This window comes from Tachysurus fulvidraco, chromosome 17, assembly GCF_022655615.1.
Source record: "Tachysurus fulvidraco isolate hzauxx_2018 chromosome 17, HZAU_PFXX_2.0, whole genome shotgun sequence".
Taxonomy (NCBI): domain Eukaryota; kingdom Metazoa; phylum Chordata; class Actinopteri; order Siluriformes; family Bagridae; genus Tachysurus; species Tachysurus fulvidraco.
In genome coordinates, this window is record NC_062534.1 from 13,202,174 (window position 1) to 13,224,037 (window position 21,864).

The window sequence follows — 21,864 nt, forward strand, 5'->3', positions numbered from 1 at the left end:
TGTCTTAATCTAAATGTCTGTTGTGTTTTTCTGATAAAACCAGAGACATATGCAAGAATAATTACCTCACACAGATTACATGGCATTCAATGAGACAACACTTTAATCGAGTTGCAGTTCTCACTACTGTTCTACATTTCATCTCTTTGATGGGCTCATTACAATCTCACCTCTAAAATCAATTTGCCAGCATCACTAGCATCATTCTCATTACTCACAGTTAGCATCAGACGAATGCGAGATTTCAAAGCGGCACATAGCCTATTTGGAAATAGATAAATGAAAACTACACTAATGGTGTGGTTGTGCAGCAATTTGGGAAGTCTAAGCTTAGATGCAACTATATAAGGCATGAAAGGTCTCAAGTTTGGATGATGTGTTTGTATAAGTGTAAGACTAAGCGTGGGTGGGTGGACACACGTGCACATGAATTTGTGTGTGTGGTGTTTGTGTGTATGTGTGTGTGTGTGTGTGTGTGTGTGTGTGTGTGTGTGTGTGTGTGTGTGTGTGTGTGTGTGTGTGTGTGTGTGTGTGTGTGTGTGTGTGTGTGTGTGTGTGTGCACTTGTGATATTGTGATAAAGTGATATTGAAAATTATCTGGTGGAAAACAGGAAAGAACAAGGCAAGCTTTCAAGCGTAGACCATCAGAAAGTATGTGGGCTGTGGCTTAGAACTTCCACCTGCTACAGGACCACACTAAATAAACACACAGATTAAGGGGCGATGTGAGAGATGCAAAGATGGGAGTTATGTGAGTAGCCAGGAGTGCAAAGCGGCACAGAGATGTGAGAAGGGAATGTTGATCTCCATCAGAAAGGAGGTTAGGCAGTGATGGATAAAATAAATCTCCAGCCAGAGAGCACCAACACCAATAGCTTGACCTGGGAATGCTGGAGAGAAGCTGGAATCCAATTAAAATAGTACCCCATCAACCTATATAGCTACCACTCCCTCCTCAAGCTGATGCAACCTCACACAGCTTCTGATTGATGAATGCTTTTTTGATGCAGTTAAAAAGCAAAGGGCATAGAGATCTCTAAAGCTACTTGCACTTGAACTGTACGTATCAGTAATGATATATCACTGTCATGGTGACACTAAAACCTTTCCAAAACAACAGGGAGGATGCACCATGTTGTGTAGAGGGAAAGAACAGGTCGTAAGAGTCACTTGCTTATAATTTTGAAAATAGAGAATGGATGAATAAAAAAGGCAACCTGAGGTTTTAACATATAAAGATTTAGTCAAGTTAAAAATTACCTTACAAATGGAACAAGGTTGTGTTTGGGCAGCTATTCATGGGACATTGCAATAGATTTACCATTTGGAAGATACAAAGCAAACATTTCCAATAATGTATTCAATTATGTAAAGTGAGAAAGGATAAAACTCATTTGGGTTTGTACACACAGTGTATATGTTTCTGTAGCACCAGCAGGTTAGATCTATAACAGGTTAAGTTATTAATCTCAAGTCTAAATGTTTATCCAGCTCATTTTTACATATAGCAATACCAATATCTGCTGAAATCTTCAGGAAGTAAAAAAGCCAAGTTTAAAAAATGAAAACCAAAAGTCTGCCTCTACCTTGGTACTGTAGCATATTGGTGTGATAATATTATTAAACATATGTCCTAAATGCAGAAAAATCAACATTTTAATAGTTTAATGGTAGATTATTCATTAATTAAAAAAGAAAAATATAGTCTACATTGTTTTGATTAAAAAAAAATATTAAAGACTCTACCTTTACACCCATCATGATATTAGAATAGCTACAGTATGTGGAGTATACCAAATTACAACCATACAAACAAGCAATCCAATGAATTTTACTTCTCATCATAAAACAAAGATATATATTTATACAATATAGCTGCACTCTGAAAACACTGAAATGATTTTTAGCTTTATTACCAATCACGCTAGCCGCCCTTGAGGCTTTCACTGGCTAAAATAGTTTTCACTTTAAAGGCTGGGTGTCTGATCATGTAGGTGTTATTTTTATTTAACATTGTTTGAAAAATATAACAGCTATGAAGTATACAGAAGAGAAAACTCACAAGAATACAAACTCTATAATGTATAGTGTGCGTACTGTATGTCCCCTGAAAACACTCATGATCTCAAGAGATGGCCATTATGTCTGATGATAGAACTGGAAACAGATGGCTTCCATAATTTTTTTAACCTAATGTTATTAGTAAGACACACATATCAATGTAACTGAACTACGTAGGCAAATCAACTGGTAACTATTGCAAAGCACACTTTTAAGGAATTTTGTATTGGATTCAGTGTGCATATTTATGCCGACACGTGTATTGCTAGGGCAAAAAAAACATACAGATCTAGACATATTCTACTCTTATAGCTTGACTTATCTTAGGATTTTGTTAAATCTGAGTCTTAGTATTGAGTATTTTCATTTCAGTTGGCAAAATATATTTGTGGCTTCTGATCCAGAGTTGTGAATATTAGTGCTGAGTAAAGCTGCAGGGATCAGAATGCTGAATTGTCCTTGTGGATAAAAATGTGTACATAATGCATTAAAGGGAAAAAAAATTAATTAAAAAAAATATAAAAGAGATATCATTCTTCACCACCATCACAACATATATTAATAGTAATACAAATAAATAAATTATAAGTATAGGTATATATTTTGAACTAGAAGAATGGTGTACTATCTCTCTAGTTCCAGGTTTTACGCTGTTTAAACCATTTATATATTAAATCTGTCTCATTAATTCTTATGACAAACATATATGAAAGTTCAGATACAGGCTGAATTTATTTCCACAGGAAACCAATATTCTCTGTTTTGAGGTCTGCTATTAAATGCAACAGGGCTACTGTAATAAATAAAAAAAATGAAAATAAATCTTAAAAAAGCCTAAATTCTGCCATATCTAGGGTTCAAGATATAAATAAAAACTAGCATGTTCTTACACTTGCAAACGCGTAATTATTTACACAATTTTATTACTTGTATGATTAGAGTTAAGATCGTGTCAGGGCCTGAGTTATCATTCATACCTCTTGTTACAATCCAAAATGAAATCTATCCAATCAACCCATCCATTAGATTTCATACGGATTCCTCATTAATGGCTCATGACAGCATAAATAAATCAAAAAGTCAGAGTAAATAATATACTTGTAGTCAAGATCAGCAGAAACACTTGTCATGTCAGGAAAATAGGGTTAACAAACACTTATTGCCTCACCTCCAAAAACATGTGTACTAAAACATCTATGGACACTACATTCAATGTATGGTAATATTGAGTCCAGAACTTTAAACAGTCTACCTTAAACATAAATGCATTTGTGAGTAAAGGAATATTTGGAATCCAACTTTACAGCTACTCACCCCCTCTATTGTAGTATTATTGGACTACTTCCACAACAGCTGGTTCAAGCCATATGGCAGAACTCATTTTTTATCTTTTACAGAAAGTTAACATAAAAACACTGTTTCTACCAGTTAATACATTAATCATAGACATGTGACTTAAATTTGTACAAGAACAAATTATTTGAAACACTTTGTTAATTACTTAATGAATTCGGCATAGTCCATTAAACCAGCACACATTAAGCTCTAATGGCCAAGCTAGTAACTATTTGGTGCAGCACATTCATAGACAATTTACAGACGATTAGCCATATTATAGCCGGGCTAATGTCTAAAACCACACTAGATGTGGTACTTACAGTTTCCCTAGGCAATGCCTTTTTTCCAATGAACCCAACGTGTGCATGACTCAGTGGGCCAGGATTTCCCTTTCAGTACTTGTTAGTACAGATAATCTAGGGTGATCTCTGAACATGATTATTTTACTAGACATTTTCCAAAATTATGATTTGTAATAAGAAACTACTACAACAAACACATTCAGACTTTTGGTATAAACTGTGTGTCGAAGACATTTAAAAACCTTTTCTAGGTTATTAATATGCAATTAGTTCAACTTTTGTTTAATTAAGCATGTTATATTTAGTTTGTAATAACTTTAGTGTTGGTCATTTTGGAGAGTAAGCTATTGTTCTGATCATAAAGGTTAACTGATTGCTTCTGTTATACCTAGTTTTCGTGCAAGTCACTTCCATGAAATGTTAATTTATAAATATAAATATACTTGTGAGGAAAAACATTCACAAAGCACAACTCTAACACCACCACGTTTTCTTCAAGAATGAGTGAATTTAATCAAACTCAACCTGATCAAATTGAATAAAGACACTTTAATGTTGAATACCGAATGCACAATTAATTGTACAGTAGTCTATATACAGTGCTATATATTTACTCACACACATAAAGGGAAGGGAATGGCCTTGTGGTAATACACAACTTCTGTTCTCTGAACTGAACACAGGCTGAATATTTTCACAACAAGAAAGCAATAACTTGGCCACTCGGGCAAGAATGAATAATATTTCTTTTCCTTAGAAATGTGCATGAATTAACATTGATTGATTTTACAAACAAACACTGTATTACCAAAGATGAGTCAGAAAACACAGGATTACAAGATTTAAATACTCTTCTTCAGTTCAGTTCAGTTTTAAGCGCAGTAGGCCTCACCGTCTTCCCAAATGATCTGTTCTCTAATCAAATCACTTTCGAATTATGAAGCTATCTGGTTTTTCCCCCTATTTCTATATACAGAAACACACACTGATGACCAATATATTAGTGTATGTTGGTCTCAAGTGTATTTTCATTTAAGGAATCTCACCAGCACAATGTATTTTATAATATATTTTCAGTAAAGACTATCACCAATATAATCAGCCTTCAGCCATGAACTGTTTAGCCAAATTATAAATAGGACATAGAGAAATGCATCGAGGAAAAAAAATGTAAAAATCTTTTAATATTAAAAGTCTGAATTACACAACCTGTCCCACGTGTTTACTTCTCTTTGTCGCCATCATGAACAATCATTAATCATTGCTACACGGCTTAGACGAGAAAGGCTGGGCACCGCTGTGACATGTGTACCAGCCGTTTACAATGCTTTTTTGGAATGGAGAGTTTGATGCAAAATTCCTGTGCGTATGGGAAAAAGTGGGACTTGCTTGGCTGCACGCGTACTGTGCCGTTTCGCCTCTGTAACTGCCCCGGTGCAGCAAAAGAGGGTCCAAAAGGGACTGCGGCCTGTGCGCCGTATAGTCCAAACTGCTGTCAAACGTGTGATGAAAGCGTGACCTCATAGTCTCGGGGGAGTCCTGAGAGGGAGCAGGCGGCAAGGTCCGCGTCACCGCCGCAGGGGATGATGGGACTTGCTCTCCTGCTACCTCGGGAGACCCAGGCTCACCGTCCTCGCCCGGGCCCGGTTTAGCCGTGTCGGCCTTGCAATGGAGCTTCATGTGTTTGCGCAGCGAGCTCGGATGCGTGTAACATTTCTCACAGCCTCTGACCTTGCACATGTACGGCTTGTCGCTCGAGTGGACGTGCGAATGCTTCTTCCGATCGCTGCTGTTTGCAAACCGCCGGTTGCAACCCTCAAACTCACATTTGAACGGTTTCTCACCTAAAGGAGGAAAAAAATGAACCTCGGATTATGGGTGAGGTCAAGGCACTCTTCATCACGTCTGAGTGCTGTTACAAACGGACTGAAGGATCATTTGGACAGGAATATTAGTTCAATCAAATGAAGTCTATCCATCACTACGACACGAGAACATGTGTTTGGATCTGTTTTTTTTCCTTCCAAACATAACACATATCCCTATAGCCAAACTACGCAAATGATCCATTCATATTCTGCTCTGACAATATTTTGTACAATAATAAATCAAATAAAATTATTTATTAAAAATCAATTAATTTATTATTTTTGTTGTCGATTGATGCAAGTTTTGGAAGTACTGATCTGACTGAAATTAGAGAACACACAACAATTACACACAGCTTTTGTGATTTCGCCGCTGTGTTCAGCTCCTCGACGCATAATAACCTTAAACGCACACACACACACACACACACACACACACACACACACACACACACACACACACACATATATATATATATATATATATATATATATATATATATATATATATATATATATATATATATATATAAAGTACCTCAGAGTGACTGTACTAAATAATACTAAAGAAAATGGGGAAATATATTTATAAAAAGCCTATAAAACACAAAAAAATGGATGTTGATGCATAGAATGTTGATTTAGCAAACTAGGCCGACGCAAATAAAAATGTAAGTTTATATGAATTATGTGACGTCAGTTCTAGGTGAGAAGCACTGGATTGCTGAGTTTAAAGCATGCTGTGAGCGCGCATTTAGTCCTACTGAGGCTTCAGCTGGCCACTGCGTCAGCGCTACGTCACACCTCTCCGGTGTCCCAGGCTTTATTTATTTATTTCACTGCTATAGTCAGAGGCACCCAAACAACTACCTCTAACAGCTGGTTGAATTTTAACCACAGCTACTGCTTTAACTGAATTGCCAATTAACAGAGATAGCATCAGTCTAAGGTTGAGTAACAAATATTTGTTGAACGTGCATTTGTAATGATTCAAAAAACATTCCGTTTAGTGATAAATAGTGGATAACAATCACTGACCAAATAAAGTATTTTCAGGACCTTTAAAACGTAAGTTACATCTATAGTTAATAAATTATTCGATATATGGTGCATGCATAAAATATTTATTGGTTAAATATATATATTTGTTAAACAATTTCTAAGTTTGACACGTACCTAAAATTATAACAAATAATTATAACCGTATTTTTGTGAGACTGGCAAAACTTTTAAACACATAAAAATATGGCAATAAATTATTATTATTATTATTATTATTATTATTATTATTATTATTATTATTATTATTATTATTATTTCACTAACCTGTATGAGTTCTCTTGTGAATCTTGAGGTTTTCGGATCTGGCGAAAACTTTTTCACATCCATGAAAAGGACAGGGAAAGGGCTTTTCTCCCGTGTGCACTCTGACATGGTTGACCAGCTTGTATTTGGCTTTAAATGGCTTTCTGTCCCTGGGACAATTCTCCCAGTGGCACACATAGTCAGAATGTTCAGGTCCCCCGACATGCTCGATCGTCACATGAGTGACAAGTTCATACATAGTCCCAAAAGTCCTGGAACATGGCAGCTTGCCAGCGCTGTCTTGGACATCACTCCACTTGCACACTAACTCGTGTGTTAAAGTCTGTCTGGAGCACCTGAGGAATGCATCACCCCCTCCTCGCTGCATGGCCATGTTCAGGGGTTTATAAAGCCCCAGAAACTGAGTAACAAGCTGTTGGCTGTTGGCCCGAGGGCCGCTGTGAGTTTGTCCGTATGGATGTGCCCTGGAGAGGAGATCTCCTGGAAGACCCAGCATCACCTGACCATTCAGGTCACGGTTGGCATCGACAGAGCTGTGGGCCTGCTCCGGATATGTGGTAAAGAAAGCATGACTTCGGCCATCCCTGTAGCCATAGAGGTCACGGTACCTACCACTAGCGCCATGTTGGTTAGGTCTTGGTGCCAGTTGATCTGTAACTGGTGCCATGCCTGTTCCCGACAGGTTTGTCCCAATGATAATGCCTCTAGGGCTGGCGTCTAGGCAATGGCTGGTGTATCCCGCGTCTGGAAAGTGAGGCAACGAATGGTCCACATAAGCGGTGGCCCTTGTCTCGGGGTAGTCTAGCAAATTGTGCGAGGGGCAGAGTTTTAAGGAAGTGCCAGTGGGGTGCCCCATGTGCTCCCCTGCCAAAGGTGGCAGCACCACACTGGGTTCAGTATTGCTCTCTCCAGGGTTTACGCAAGACGAAGGGCAGCCACTAAACCTTGAAAGGGTTGTCATGATTTTGTGGTTGTTGTTGTAGTTGTTGTTGTTGTTGTTGTTGTAAGTGTGCAACCGCTCAAGATTTACCTACTAATTGTGTCCCCATTGTATCGCCATGTATCATCTGCACGTGCCGGTCTTGGCTGTAAACCTCGCGGTCCCATGAAGCGGACGCAAGTTCGTAAAAGTTGGTGCGCGTCCCATGCCGTTCACTTCACCCTCTTGATTTGTGGCAATAACCGTGGTAGTAAAATGCTCCGAACCAGGCCGGGCTGCAATATAAAAGCACAGCGGGCAAACCTGGTTTTGAAAAAAGGGCGTTCAGGGATTGGTCGGAATGCCCGATGATTGACAGCGACTGGGTTTGTTTTAAAAGGGACACGCAGGCGTTTCACCACACGACTCCGTTTTCAATCTTGCAGTAAAAAATGCTTTGATATCTGCCGCTTTTGCTCTGACAAATATTGTTGGCTCTTTCGGCTTCAGAACGTCAGATTACAACTTAGAAAAACATCTCAGAATGGAACTGAGACCTTCAACTACAGACATTACCCTATTCAGTCGGGCTTCTGCTGAGATTTTGGAACATAATAATGATTTTAATATTAAATTAATCTTTGATTGTTCACTTTTTACATTATTTACTTTATTTATGACGCATCACTGTCAAGTTTTGCTCATAAATAAGATCCCAATATGCTTACAATAATTTTTAAAAGTCCAGACCTTGTTTTATATTATAAGTGAAAGTGAAAATGCTTGAACTAAGCTACACTTGGCATAAGTTCATAACAAGCGACAATATAATGACACATTTTATTTTCCAGGTGGTTTTTAATGCTGACAGCGGAACTCAGGGGGTTTGGACATATTGCCTTGGATTTCTTTTTTCCAATTCACAGCGCACCAATGACGTCACAAAAATAGTGACACCGACAAGACTTTACACTTTATTATAAATATAGACGAAACATTAACCTTATTAATTACCCTTTAAGGTCCACTGCTTTCGAATCACAATAATTGCGCGTAAAAATGATGTTGTACTGGCCTAAATGACCGAATTCTTCACCTCAGTAGGTGACAGTTTGCAGTTAAAACACTAAACACTAAAGGTTTTTGACAAATAAAGCTCCTGAAACGCCCCTGTCACATTGATCATGCCAGGAATAATATTTAGTCATCTGATTTATTCAGAGCGCTCACCGATACCCTGTGCTAATTTGTGTGTGTGTGTGTGTGTGTGTGTGTGTGTGTGTGTGTGTGTGTGTGTGTGTGTGTGTGTGTGTGTGTGTGTGTGTGTGTGTGTGTGTCTGTGTGTGTGTGTGTGTGTGTGTGTGTGTGTGTGTGTGTCTTGCGCGCGCGCGCGCGCGAGAGAGAGAGAGAGAGAGAGAGAGAGAGAGAGAGAGAGAGAGAGTGTGTGTGTTTGTGTGTGTGTGTGTGTGTGTGTGTGTGTGTGTGTGTGTGTGTGTGTGTGTTTTACCCTCAATGTCATAAACCACTCATTTTTATCATCCATCATTATTCCTCTACCTTTGGCTATTACTTTAAATAAGCTACAAATAAAATTATTTATGGTAATCAAATAGAACTAGATGTTGTCTCAAATCATGTAGAGCTATTTCAGGTTCTAAATTAACGCGGTTTATATCCCAATAAATAGTAATTACTATACAATTTCACCTGTAATAATTAAATTAGTAAGCGGGGGATTTTCACTGTAACTGGCCTTTTTACAGCGACAATGAACTATAAAACAAGCCTTGAACTGAATGTTTCGTTATGAAAAATACACGCATGTAAGATAAAGGGTTTGACTTTTTTTAACACAGTTTTTGTCAAGAATCTCTGCAAGTGTGTTTCGTCTGGATAATGCCCACAAAGCGCCCGTTATATGTGATATTTATAATAATTATTATCGTAGAGGTTTTACCCTTTTTTAGTGTTCGGTCAAGTTTATGAGATGTCCTAATGACACGACCACATCAAGATGCATGTATTTTTTTTTTCGTTTGTTTTTTGTTTTTTGTTTTCTCGTCAAAACTGGCTGCAATGAACAAATTCAGAGAAAAGTGTCTTTGGCAAAAATGCAATATTTTATTATATATCTCATCTCACTTTACTTACTTTACTCTTGTCTGCTTAATTGATTTTGTGGTGCATTTCACTTGCTGAGTTATTCGTCCCTCTATATTGCTTCTTTGCAGCATAATCGCACCTTTTACTTTACACATTAACAGTACAATAAAAAGTTGTCCAATCCCAGACAGTGTTGTGGATGTGTTGGATATGCCTGTATACTATACTTCTATTATGTACGTTTGATAGAGAAATGAGAGTAAGTGATTGAATATCAATTGACAATTGCTAAATAGATTTTTTTTTTTATTAATTATGCGTTTACATAATTGGGATCAAACGTGTGAGTTGTGTCATGTTCAGCAAGTGCCTGATCCATTCGTAAAATTTTTTTTACAACTTTACACACTGAAAGCGTTTAACGATGAAGTGCGCACTCAGATGTATCAGCGCAGACTGGCTTTTAGCGACAGAGAGTGCAGTGTGTGTCTGTATGAGTTCCACCTGTTCCAACATTTAAACAGGGCAGCCTATAACCTTGAGTATGAGACGTATATTAGACTATATATGAGACTATACGGTTTTATATAGATGTGTATGATGACATGCATGTCTATTAGTCTTTTTCAAGGAAGTTATTTATTTTGCATCCATTACAGATAAACGAGTTATGGCCCACATGTCACCGTGGTGTGGTGGCGATAAATTATCATAATCTACCGAACTGAGTTTACAACGTAACCTTAACGGGAATCAGTGTGATACATACTAGAATTTACAGATAAGCTAATGTTTTCCCCAGTCTGAATTGTCACAAGGATTGCATATTGATATTTCAGGGAAGGTCCCAAATGCCAGAAGCCTTTATTGTATCTTCTTATAGTCTTTCTTATATATCTTTTTTGACCCACAGTGTACTTGCCATTGCCATGACTTCTATGACCCATGAGTGCCAAAACGCAAACAAATTTGCCTTAGAATTTTCTCTATAATGCGCGTGCGTATGTAACGTGTAGAAGGTCATATTCTTCAAAACGGTGACAACCGGGTGTGTCATAACTATTCAGACTAATGGGGCACGCGCCCCCAACCGCTTGAGCACTGTAATATTTGGCAGTTCTTTATTTGTTTAGAATACTTTATTTGTAATAGTACAGTTGATACGCCGCTGATCTCCATAACACAACAACCTAACCCCAGTGCATAGCCGATTATATACGGTTATCAAAAAAAGTATTGCGTCTTACAACGTTTTCTAATCAAATGACCAGTAATCACGCATTATTGTGAGTATCCTAAATAAAATTATAACTATAAGGAATGTCTATCAATCTATCATATTTCACCTGTCATTGTTGATACAGTGTTCAAGTGTTTTATTTGTGATCTGTTGCTATTAGTTATCAGGAAGATTAGCGTGTCAACTATCGAGTTAAATGGCCGATTTTCCTCCTGGGTGGCTTTAAGGGAGAATGGATGCTGTAGTACCGAGTCATCAGTTAAAAATGAATGCTGTAGTTTTAGGGGGGTATGCTAGTTATTAGCACTTAGCATTTTTAGTGCGACCCTGAAAACAACTCTATCAAAAATATGCAAAATATAAACGAACTTGAAAAAAAAAAAATATATATATATATATTATAAATACCGGGTTTCTGGACCTGGTAAACTTTATTATTAATTAAAAACTATATAAAAACTAAGGAGAAGTTTATATTTCACAGGAATTGGCTATATGCTAAATGTTAAATCAAAATAACCAAGATAACTGAAGGAGAACGATGAGTCGAATATCATATCAAACATTCGGTGAACAATTTGTTATGCCATAGACTACATAGGAACATTGGCTAACGCTGATCTTAGTTGATAGGTTGTACAAACAAAATGATTTCCCATTAAGTTAATTAATTGGTAAAGAAAGCAATTAAAAGAGAATAGTAAAAAGAAACAACATAAGCCTGACCTATTTCATTGCAAAAGAGTATTTGCAAAAGAGTAATAAATATGGCTATTAGCAATACCTAATCTAAAGTCTTATGCGCATGCTCGTAATAAGCATGATCAGGGGAATGGGGAGCCCCAGGCCACAGAATTAACATATAAAATATCATTTTAACAGACATAGCAAGAAGAAGAAGAAGAAGAAGAAGAAGAAGAAGAAGAAGAAGAAGAAGAAGAAAGAAAGAAAGAAAGAAAGAAAGAAAGAAAGAAAGAAAGAAAGAAAGAAAGAAAGAAAGAAAGAAAGATAGATTTTATTGTAACATTTCTATTAAATAATTAAATAACCACTAATTTGGTTGATTTTTAATTTTAATTTATTTTTTACTTATGTATTTTTATTATATTTAATAATATGTTATAATAATTAACGCACACATATTTATTATTATTACTATTATTGTTATTATTATTATTATTATCTGAAGAAGAAGAAGAAGAAGAAGAAGAAGAAGAAGAAGAAGAAGAAGAAGAAGAAGAAGAAGAAGAAGAAGAAGAAGAAGATTTTGTTTATACGGGGCAAACATTTTTTTCACACTAGCATGTATGCTAAACTCTGAAATGTATCACAGTGTCCTATAATGGGGTATGTGTTTAAAAACAGGTGAAACTAGATAGTGTGTTTTGACACTCTTATATTTATCAAAAGAACTAAGTCTACATATATTTGACGAATATGAGGTAAGAAAATATAACGGCACAGGTCAGAATAATAACCAGTAACCAGAAAGGAAAGTTTCTGTCTGTCACTATAAATCTCCCTGTTGCGCGGAGTGTGTGTGTGTGTGTGTGTGTGTGTGTGTGTGTGTGTGTGTGTGTGTGTGTGTGTGTGTGTGTGTGTGTGTGTGTGTGTGTGTGTTTCTGCGTGTGGGAGGAGGAGGAGGAGAGGGAGGAGGAGGGATTTAAGAGAGATTAAACGGAAGGAGGATGCTGTGCTAGCTATATATAGGGATACATGTTAGAGATAAACAATAATTTAATGTTAAACTTTCTCATTTTTATTATATGTTTCTATATTTCTGTAAAGCTGCTTTAAGACGATGTCTATTGTGAAAAGTGGTATAAAAATAATTGTAATTTAATTAAATATATAGATATACGCAAAGGACGTACTTAATTGCCAGTTTCAACGATAATTTACTAAAAATAATATTTTTTTTTTTTTTAGAATTTCTTTATTGTAAACTGCAACTAAGCCTGCAATTTCCTCTTAAGGTGCAATATCTGATAATATATGATAACTTTGTTGTTGTTTTTTTGTTTGTTTGTTTGTTTCTTATGAGTGTATGGTACCATGAATGCACCAAGAAAAAAATTCTAAAACATGTAAATGTTTATTTCGAATAAATTCTGCTTTATTTTAATTCAAATTATACAAGATATAATACCCACTTTCAAACAGGTTTTGCTGATGTTATATTTTATAGGATTGAACACAGATATCTACATATTAACTACACATAACTTTCACATCTTTCACAATATCACAAAAAAGACTCACCTTCAAATCAAATTTGGCTACACAGTTCTTTCCTGCAAAAAGTGTGTTGCGTGCGAATAGACGAAGAACTACGGCAGAATGAGAGACTGATTTGAAGATTTTTCTTTTTAAAGATCTTTAAAATCCAAAAATGTGAGCTACTTTTTGGAGACAGACTGAGGGGGGGATGTGAAAAGGCTTGGCGTTATAAAGCGCTGCTTGAAGCACTCAACGCGTCTCTGAACTTGATCAGATTTTGTGTCCTGCAGCGTGTCAGCAGCAACCCTGTGAAACTCGCTGAATAGCACGGTTTTCTGGCAGACCAAAAAAAAAAACTCCGTACACATTACAATTACTGCCATCTTTCTTTCTGTCTTTTTCCCTGCGTCCTGCGGCCTGTGCTGCTTAAATCGCCTCATTTCCATGAGCCTTCCAGAAAGATACACCTCGGAACACAGCCAGAATGTAATTAAATAGTAATTAGATAGATAGATAGATAGATAGATAGATAGATAGATAGATAGATAGATAGATAGATAGATAGATAGATAGATAGATAGATAGATAGATAGATAGATAGATAGATAGATAGAACTGTCAAACTAAAGTAAAAAGAAAAAAATTGAAATATCAATGAAATACTGGGTTTTAACTTTATTGCTAGAAACACTTGGTTGAGTGGTTTATGTTTGTTTGATGAGTGCGTTAACTCCCGCATCTTTAGCAAGGCTAAAAACTAGTGAAAAGCTAACCTGTAAATTCCGCATAGCCAAAATTCTAGCCAAATGTTACATAGCAGTGTTCAAAAGTGTCGAATTTGTGGTTGCTTTAAAAGTGTTCCACGTTCCAAAAAAACATCCCCAAACACTGGAACCCTGGGCAAGTTTTCGAGCTGAGAACTGGAAATAAATCACGCTTATGAAAATAAGCCGAAATAATACCGCGCTGATTTACCTGCAAATAACTGCAAAACTAGCCAATCACATTTCACCGCTGAAACCAACCGCTATTTTTAATTCCAAACGGTGTCAATCAAATGCCATCTAACCAATGGACTTCGTTCCTGGCTGCCACGTGACCAAAAGGGAGTCATATTCTCATTGGTTCCCGTAGACCTGCCTCCCGAACTCATTTATGTGCAAGGAGTGAGTGATTGACTTTATCAGTCCAAGGACATCATTCATCTGCAAAGGGGGGGAAGTTTGATCCTCTTTCTCACGGATCCCACTAACGGGAGTTTCTTACCCCCTGCTCGCCGAGCCTGGGACTATTACCTGGCGTTTTCCATATTTTTTCGTGAACTATTTAGTTTATTTAATGTTTTGTGTTAGTTTAAACGAATTCTTCCTTTTATTGCGTGTTTGATTGAACTTTTATCTGTTAAACCTGGGTTTTGAAAGCTCCATCCCTCTTCTTCATTTAATTTTTTTGGGCGAGCCTCATCACTATGCTCCTCGATAGTGGTCCACAGTTTCCATCGCTTGGAGTTGGAGGCTTCGGAACGCCGAGACACCATGATCTCGGGAACCGAGAGCACGGACTGGGGCTCAACCCATTCGCGGACTCGTCCCATTCAGCTGCGTTTAAAATTAGCTCCGTTACACACGATATCGCCCCGAGCCAGACGTCGGCTTTCACACCGCAAGCAACTGGATATGCAGCTGCGCTCGGACACCACCATCACGGTGGGCAGGTCGGTTCCTACGGTGGAGGCGCGTTTAACTCCACGCGAGATTTCTTGTTCCGAAACCGGAGCGACTCGACGGCCACCAGCGCGCAGCACGGGATCTTCGCCGCTTCTGCCGGGAGTCTCCACGCACCGCCTGGAATCTCGGACAACCCGGGCCACCTTCTCTTCCCAGGACTTCACGAGCAAAGCGTGAGCCATACTTCTCCAGGAGGACATGTAGTGAATGGACAAATGCATATTGGTTTGCGTGGGGACCTTTTCGGACGGCCGGATCCGTATCGTCCTGTTCCGAGTCCGCGCGCGGATCCTTACGGCGCCGCTCCGCTCCACAATTACAATCACCCCATCAACATGAACGTGGGAATGAACGTGCCCACGCACCACGGTCCAGGCGCCTTCTTCCGCTACATGCGGCAGCCCATAAAGCAAGAGCTGTCCTGCAAGTGGATAGATGAAAATCAAATAAACAGGCCCAAAAAAACTTGTGACAGAACTTTCAGCACCATGCACGAGATGGTCACGCATGTGTCCATGGAGCACGTCGGGGGGCCCGAGCAGAGCAACCATGTTTGCTATTGGGAAGACTGCCCAAGAGAAGGGAAATCGTTTAAGGCCAAATACAAACTAGTGAACCACATCAGAGTGCACACCGGGGAGAAACCGTTCCCTTGTCCTTTCCCTGGTTGCGGGAAAATTTTTGCAAGATCAGAAAATTTAAAAATCCACAAGAGGACTCATACTGGTAGGTTTTCATTCTTCCTTATTCTGCTTAGAACAGCTACATTTAGATAAGTGCAAAGGAGGTACATACAAAGTTTTGAACACCCCCCCCCCCACACACACACACACACACACACACAACACTTCGGCCTACAAGGCCGCATTATTTTTGTTGTGGGAATCGGAGTGAATCACTTGACAATATTTGAGCTGAGCAACTGTTTCATATATATATATATATATATATATATATATATATATATATATATATATATATATAGAGAGAGAGAGAGAGAGAGAGAGAGAGAGAGAGAGAGAGAGGTCTTGTATACAGGAGAAGCACTGAATTCGTGTGCGTAAAAATGAAATAAGAATTTTAGGGGGAAAAAATAGGATATAGCCAAAGATCGAATCTTGGCAGTGAATTTGTGAATGGTTGTTGCCATGTTATTTGCACAGCTACTCCTGACGTTTGTGACTGAAAGTTGTCAACAGAATGCCTGTTTGGTCAGTCCATGAAAAAGAAAAAAAAACGTGCGAAACAGACAAATTATATTTAGTCTGATGGCCCCTGGATGGATATGTGTCAGAATCAATGACCCGTTACTTCTGAGAATCACACGCAATGTAAAGCAAGCTGTTGAAAATGGCTACAGTTGGCAATTTGATAAGACCGAATCACTGTTTAGTTATGAGAAAATATTTTACAGCAGCAATATTAATTTGAGGTTCGTGCAGTGTTAAAAGGCCATTTCATTAACCTAGGAAACAATTTGACTATTTGTGAATAAGAAAAAAAACAAGCTTCTGATGTAACAGTACTTGCGAGTCACAATAGCAGGGTGTGAAAGCGATAGCCTGTTCACACTGTTTGCATATTCCACCATGTAATTTACTCGCCGTCGTGGGACCTAAAAAGCTACGTATAATGTATAGCATACACTCTGAAATCCCGTTGTTTACTTTCTGTTTTAGGCGAGAAGCCGTTTAAGTGTGAGTTCGAGGGCTGCGACAGGCGCTTCGCGAACAGCAGCGACAGAAAAAAGCACATGCACGTGCACACGTCTGACAAGCCGTACATCTGCAAAGTATGCGACAAGTCCTACACGCACCCAAGCTCACTCAGGAAACACATGAAGGTAATTAAGTTCTCATATCTCTATATCGTAGCATTACTGGAAAATATGCTTAATCTGGTATAGTATTCAACTTGCTATTTTAAATAGGCCTTTATTCCTTATTAGCATTATACCCTGTCATATATGATTAAGATATATATACATATGCATGTGTGTATATATATATATATATATATATATATATATATATATATATATATATATATATATATATATATATATGCATGTATGCATGTATGTATGTATGTATGTATGTATGTATGTGTGTGTGTGTGTGTGTGTGTGTGTGTGTGTGTGTGTGTGTGTGTGTGTGTGTGTGTGTGTGTGTGTGTGTGTGTGTGTGTGTGTGAGTGAGTTATGCAAGGCACTTTGTATTTATAGTATTTATATTTTTTCAAAGGTGCACGAGTCACAAGGTTCGGAGTCATCTCCAGCAGCCAGCTCCGGGTACGAGTCCTCCACGCCGCCTGTGCTGGTTTCAACAAACTCAGAAGATCCAACCAAAACGCCTGAAACCACCGTGCAAAGCGCATCAGCACACAGCGACGCATTAGCGCCCAACTTCAACGAATGGTACGTTTGAAGATCCGACTAGACTCTTATTGCGGACCAAAAGGTTCAGACAACCTTTAAAAAAACACACAAAACACTATTCACACCACGGTGAACAAAATGACAGTGGAACAACACGAAGAACTGAGAGTTCGCCACAGCAGGCCTCGTTCGTTCTCAGGATCCAAATGTTGACTTTTATTCCGAGATCGAAGGAAAAAAAAGAAAAAAGGAAGAAAAAAAACAATAAATACTTACTTACACTTTCTATGAATGAATAAAAAAAACATTTTCGGTTTAGTTTTCAGATTACAGATAATTATTTTATTTTGAATTTTATGTATTTTATCAAAAGTTTATTTTAAAAATAAACAAAACTGAAATAATATTCCACGGTGTTTTTATATCGGTGACATCCACGTCGCCTTCTGATTGTTAAACTTCAGACAGTCTTACGAAACGTGCCAAAGTCTTTGTCTTGAACTTGAACAAGAGCAGCAAGAAGAAAAAGAAAATAAGTATATAGCCTAATCGTGAATGTATTTCCTTGTTTGATGGAGTCGAATCTGTTGTCCACGTCTGTTTTGAAATGGAGAAATGTGCTAGTACGATTGTTCCAGTTGACTATGATATTGCCTTTTGTTAGTAACGATGTAAATACATATCCATGATGCCATATTTATCGATTTGTAATTTAATTGTCAGCAAAGAGCTGAATTTTAAATGATATTTATGGAAATGTTTTCTAACTAGATTGTACAGTGTTGAGTCAGAACTTGACCAGCTTAACATTGAAACAAGGTCATAGACTCTAAAAGCTTCCTTCACGCGATTGTAACTTTTTTTTAACCAATAAACGTGTCTTATCTGGATCAAAAATATCAACTATTAATATAATCAATTAACTTTTTTTAATATTTTTTTAAGTTTATAGTATTGTATAGGTTATTCCAAGTACTTTGAGCTCTTAAGAATACTGATAGAACAAACAAGCAAAAAAAAATCTCAAGTGACTGATGAATAGATATAAAGTTATAATTACATTCTTGTATTCTATAAACTCTTAGTACGGAGTATATTGTATGCATTACCATAAAGATCTACTAGGGGCAAATTGGAAAGGCCCATTAACCATTTATTCGCTGGCTTCAGAAATTTCGATAAGATTTTCAGTTGCTTTATGCAACAGCATTTTTATTTAATCCATGAACTTTTTCACTTCATGAGTAAAAACACTCGATTCCCAGAGCAAAGCCCAGTCATTTGGGTCAATTTAATATTCCACTTTTGATGGTTACGGTACTATATGTTTTCTGTTTCCAGCAAGAACTGTCACAACTAAGTAATCGCAAATAAAAGTTTTTTTTTGTTGTTTTTTTTTCAGTCTGTCAGTTTGCATTGCTTTAATTTTAGGGTAGATCTTATTTAAATATAAGAGTGTTCGTCATGAGTACTGTCGTGTTATATATGGAGCAATACACATTTGCTCCAAATGTTGTGGAACAACATTTTAGTTTTAAGAAATCAAAAAAAATATGTGTTTTAAGGGGAATTTATGTTTAGTGGCACTAAGAATTACAGCATTGCATTGTGTGTTTTTAGGAATTAAATATTATGCATTCACAGATTTATTGTGCTTTCGACTTCAGACCACCAGCAGTACAGCAAAACAAACTGTATTAAATACAGTACCTCGCAAAGTACAGTGATGTATTGAATACTTTTATTTAAATAATGTAATAAATATGTTTTATAAACTCTTTTCTATATCTTGGTTTTAAAAAAAATAACCTTTATTTCAACTTTCCTCTCTGTATCAGCCGTAAACTCAGCAAATCTTGAATGTGACAATGTAACACCTGAAGATATTATTCCTGAAGAGCAAATGTATCACTAATAAAATGTGACCCTGTAGCACAATCAGGGCAAGCAATGCGATTTCAAAGAGCCGATTAGTCATTTAGTAAACTATAAAAAAGTGAATTTTCGAGCAGTCCATATTTGCTTGTGGGTTTGTTTGTTTTACAGACTAGAAATGAGGGGGTGGGTGAAGTTTTGATGAAGATTAAAAACGTTACAAAATGTGTCCAATGACTGAATTCACCTCTTCTTGTATGATTTTGTTTAATCAGATCGTAAAAGATCTTACATCTTACTCAAGAAGCCTTCCTTCTCTTCCGTGTTTTGTCTGAGTGTGCAGTAGACTTGAACTTGGCACTGGCTAAGACGCCATCTTAGCATTTCGCTTCTTAAAGGGGTGGAACAAGTTTTTGTCTGTATACACAGCGTGTGGTTTTTACTTTTCCTTAACACGATGGCAAAAGAGAAGTTTGAGGATCATACCTTGACCTTTAAATAGGTTATTTTTTGGAAGATTTAACACATTTTATTTAGAGCTGTAGCATTCTGGCACTGTAGCCTGTGAGTTTTGTGTACAGCATAAATGCACAAGACCAAAGGGGAATAATAACTATATGACATCATAATGTTTATGGCCATTTATTTAAGCCTCCATAGCATACTGAATTTCTGACCACTTACATACACGCAGAGTCAAGCTATTTATTTTCTAAACATGGCATAATAATTTGCAAAATATTGGGAATAATTTTATGCTAAGGCATGTCAATATCATTCCTCTTATCATACACCGAACACGTGAAATCAGGCAATTGAGTAGCAACAGCAGAAGTATTAAGTTCTTCCTCCTTCTATTCCTTATTTCTTATGCATTAATATAACTTATAAGTTTTGTGCAAATCACTCTCATGTCCCAATGTTAATCGTATAGAGCGTTTATTGCAGGTGCATGTTTTTTTTCGTTTGCAAATGCAAACGCTTATCCATTCCCAATTTTATTCTTTTTAAAGAGAGAAACAGATTTGTGCACAGGCACAATTGCGTCATAACATGGCGCCATTGACGCCACTGAGTTTCAACTGCCGACTGAACTTGACCAACAGACACAAGTGTCTGATCTGATATTCGCAACCATACTAACGTGTATAGGCTCTACATCTGCTGGTGAAAACGAATACGAATGAAATTACGTCGACGGCAACATGAAAAGGCATAGATTTCGCTTCATGTCGCAAAAAGAAAACCATGAAACCCCGCTTTCTGTGGTTTCTCAAAAGGATTAGAAAGCTTTTGTAATCACGTGGTAGGAGTTTTGTACTAGCGAAGCTGTTGCTAGACAGAGGTCATGTAGATCAATGCATTTTTATATATAAAAAAACAAAAAACCTGAATAGTTTACCTAAATTGACTAAATAGTAAGTTCATTGTAATTAAATAATAAAAAGTTTTTAAACTAAGTTGCATCATTTAATGCATCATTTAATGCTCAAAATAATTTCTTAGAGTTTATTCATGATCCTTATAAAAATAAAAAATATATATAAAAATAAAAGTTACTATCACTGTGTTGGTGTTTTGCGGCAATGCAGTTTTTCGAATGATAGACTTTTTCATTTTCCCCTTAAATAGCTTGCCAGCAATAGCTGCCTAAGGAAGCGTAGCATGAGGATAAACCGACACAAGCACGTTTATCATAACTCATTTCGTGATCTTAGTCAGTACAAGCTGTCTGATGACTAATTTAGAGAGAAATCTAACATTTTCTGCTATTCATTTATCTGTGCATTTCATGTCATACACTAAACGAAGCCTCTGTGAAACAAGCGCGCGCGCACTCCCTCATATTGTACAGTGATGTCATGGGATTTTACACACGAGGGCGTTTCATATAGACAGGGGTTGGCCCCTGTATCTGCGGTGTGTGAGATCACTAGGTCAATTTATTTACAGCAACCGAATATAATCTAAAAGATATTTTACTAACTTATTATTTAGAGAAAAACAAACATGGTGAACAAAATGCCCCAAAGCTCACGAATGTTATGACAATATTATGGGTATACACTTAATAATACCTTTGTTTACATTTAGTCTGTTCCACATGTTTATGACATATTTCAGTGACAGTGATATGCATTATTATACATTCTACATGGATGTAAACATGAACATGTTCTCATTCAGGTGCACGTGTAAAAGCTATTTAGACCAGCCTGTTAACCTCGTCTGACCTATTTATACTTACAATAATGAATACAGTCGAACGTGTTTGAATCGACCAAGCTCATTGTTTTTGTTTATTTTATTTATTTATTTGCTTATTTATTTATTTATTTTAATTACTCAAATCATTTATATTATTGATTGTTAAACGCAGTAAATTGAATTAGAAAGGTGTATTGTTAGGAGGGTGAGAAAATATAGTCTGAGCCCTCCGATGGGTCATGGGAGCTGAATCGTGCTTTATTTCCCTTTATTTATTATCGATGCCTGTTCATCTATAA

The 21,864-nt window shown here is 37.1% G+C and overlaps 2 protein-coding genes and 1 long non-coding RNA gene across 3 annotated transcripts in view; 1 reads left to right on the top strand and 2 right to left on the bottom strand.

Moving 5' to 3' along the window:
• LOC113635638 overlaps positions 1 to 21,864 on the bottom strand; it is a 62,572-nt gene that overhangs the window by 13,214 nt on the left and 27,494 nt on the right. The gene's annotated exons all lie outside the window — the stretch shown is intronic.
• zic6 (zic family member 6) lies at positions 4,235 to 8,252 on the bottom strand. The gene is made up of 2 exons (XM_027135181.2): positions 6,897 to 8,252; positions 4,235 to 5,546 (listed from the first exon to the last, which is right to left on the bottom strand). The coding sequence occupies exons 1-2, from the start codon at positions 7,855 to 7,857 to the stop codon at positions 4,957 to 4,959; spliced, it is 1,551 nt and encodes a 516-aa protein (XP_026990982.2). The 5' UTR covers positions 7,858 to 8,252; the 3' UTR covers positions 4,235 to 4,956.
• On the top strand, positions 14,538 to 20,171 carry zic3 (zic family member 3 heterotaxy 1 (odd-paired homolog, Drosophila)). Its single transcript, XM_027135182.2, has 3 exons — positions 14,538 to 15,831; positions 16,785 to 16,948; positions 17,349 to 20,171. Exons 1-3 carry the CDS (start codon positions 14,847 to 14,849, stop codon positions 17,529 to 17,531), a joined length of 1,332 nt encoding a protein of 443 aa, XP_026990983.1. The 5' UTR covers positions 14,538 to 14,846; the 3' UTR covers positions 17,532 to 20,171.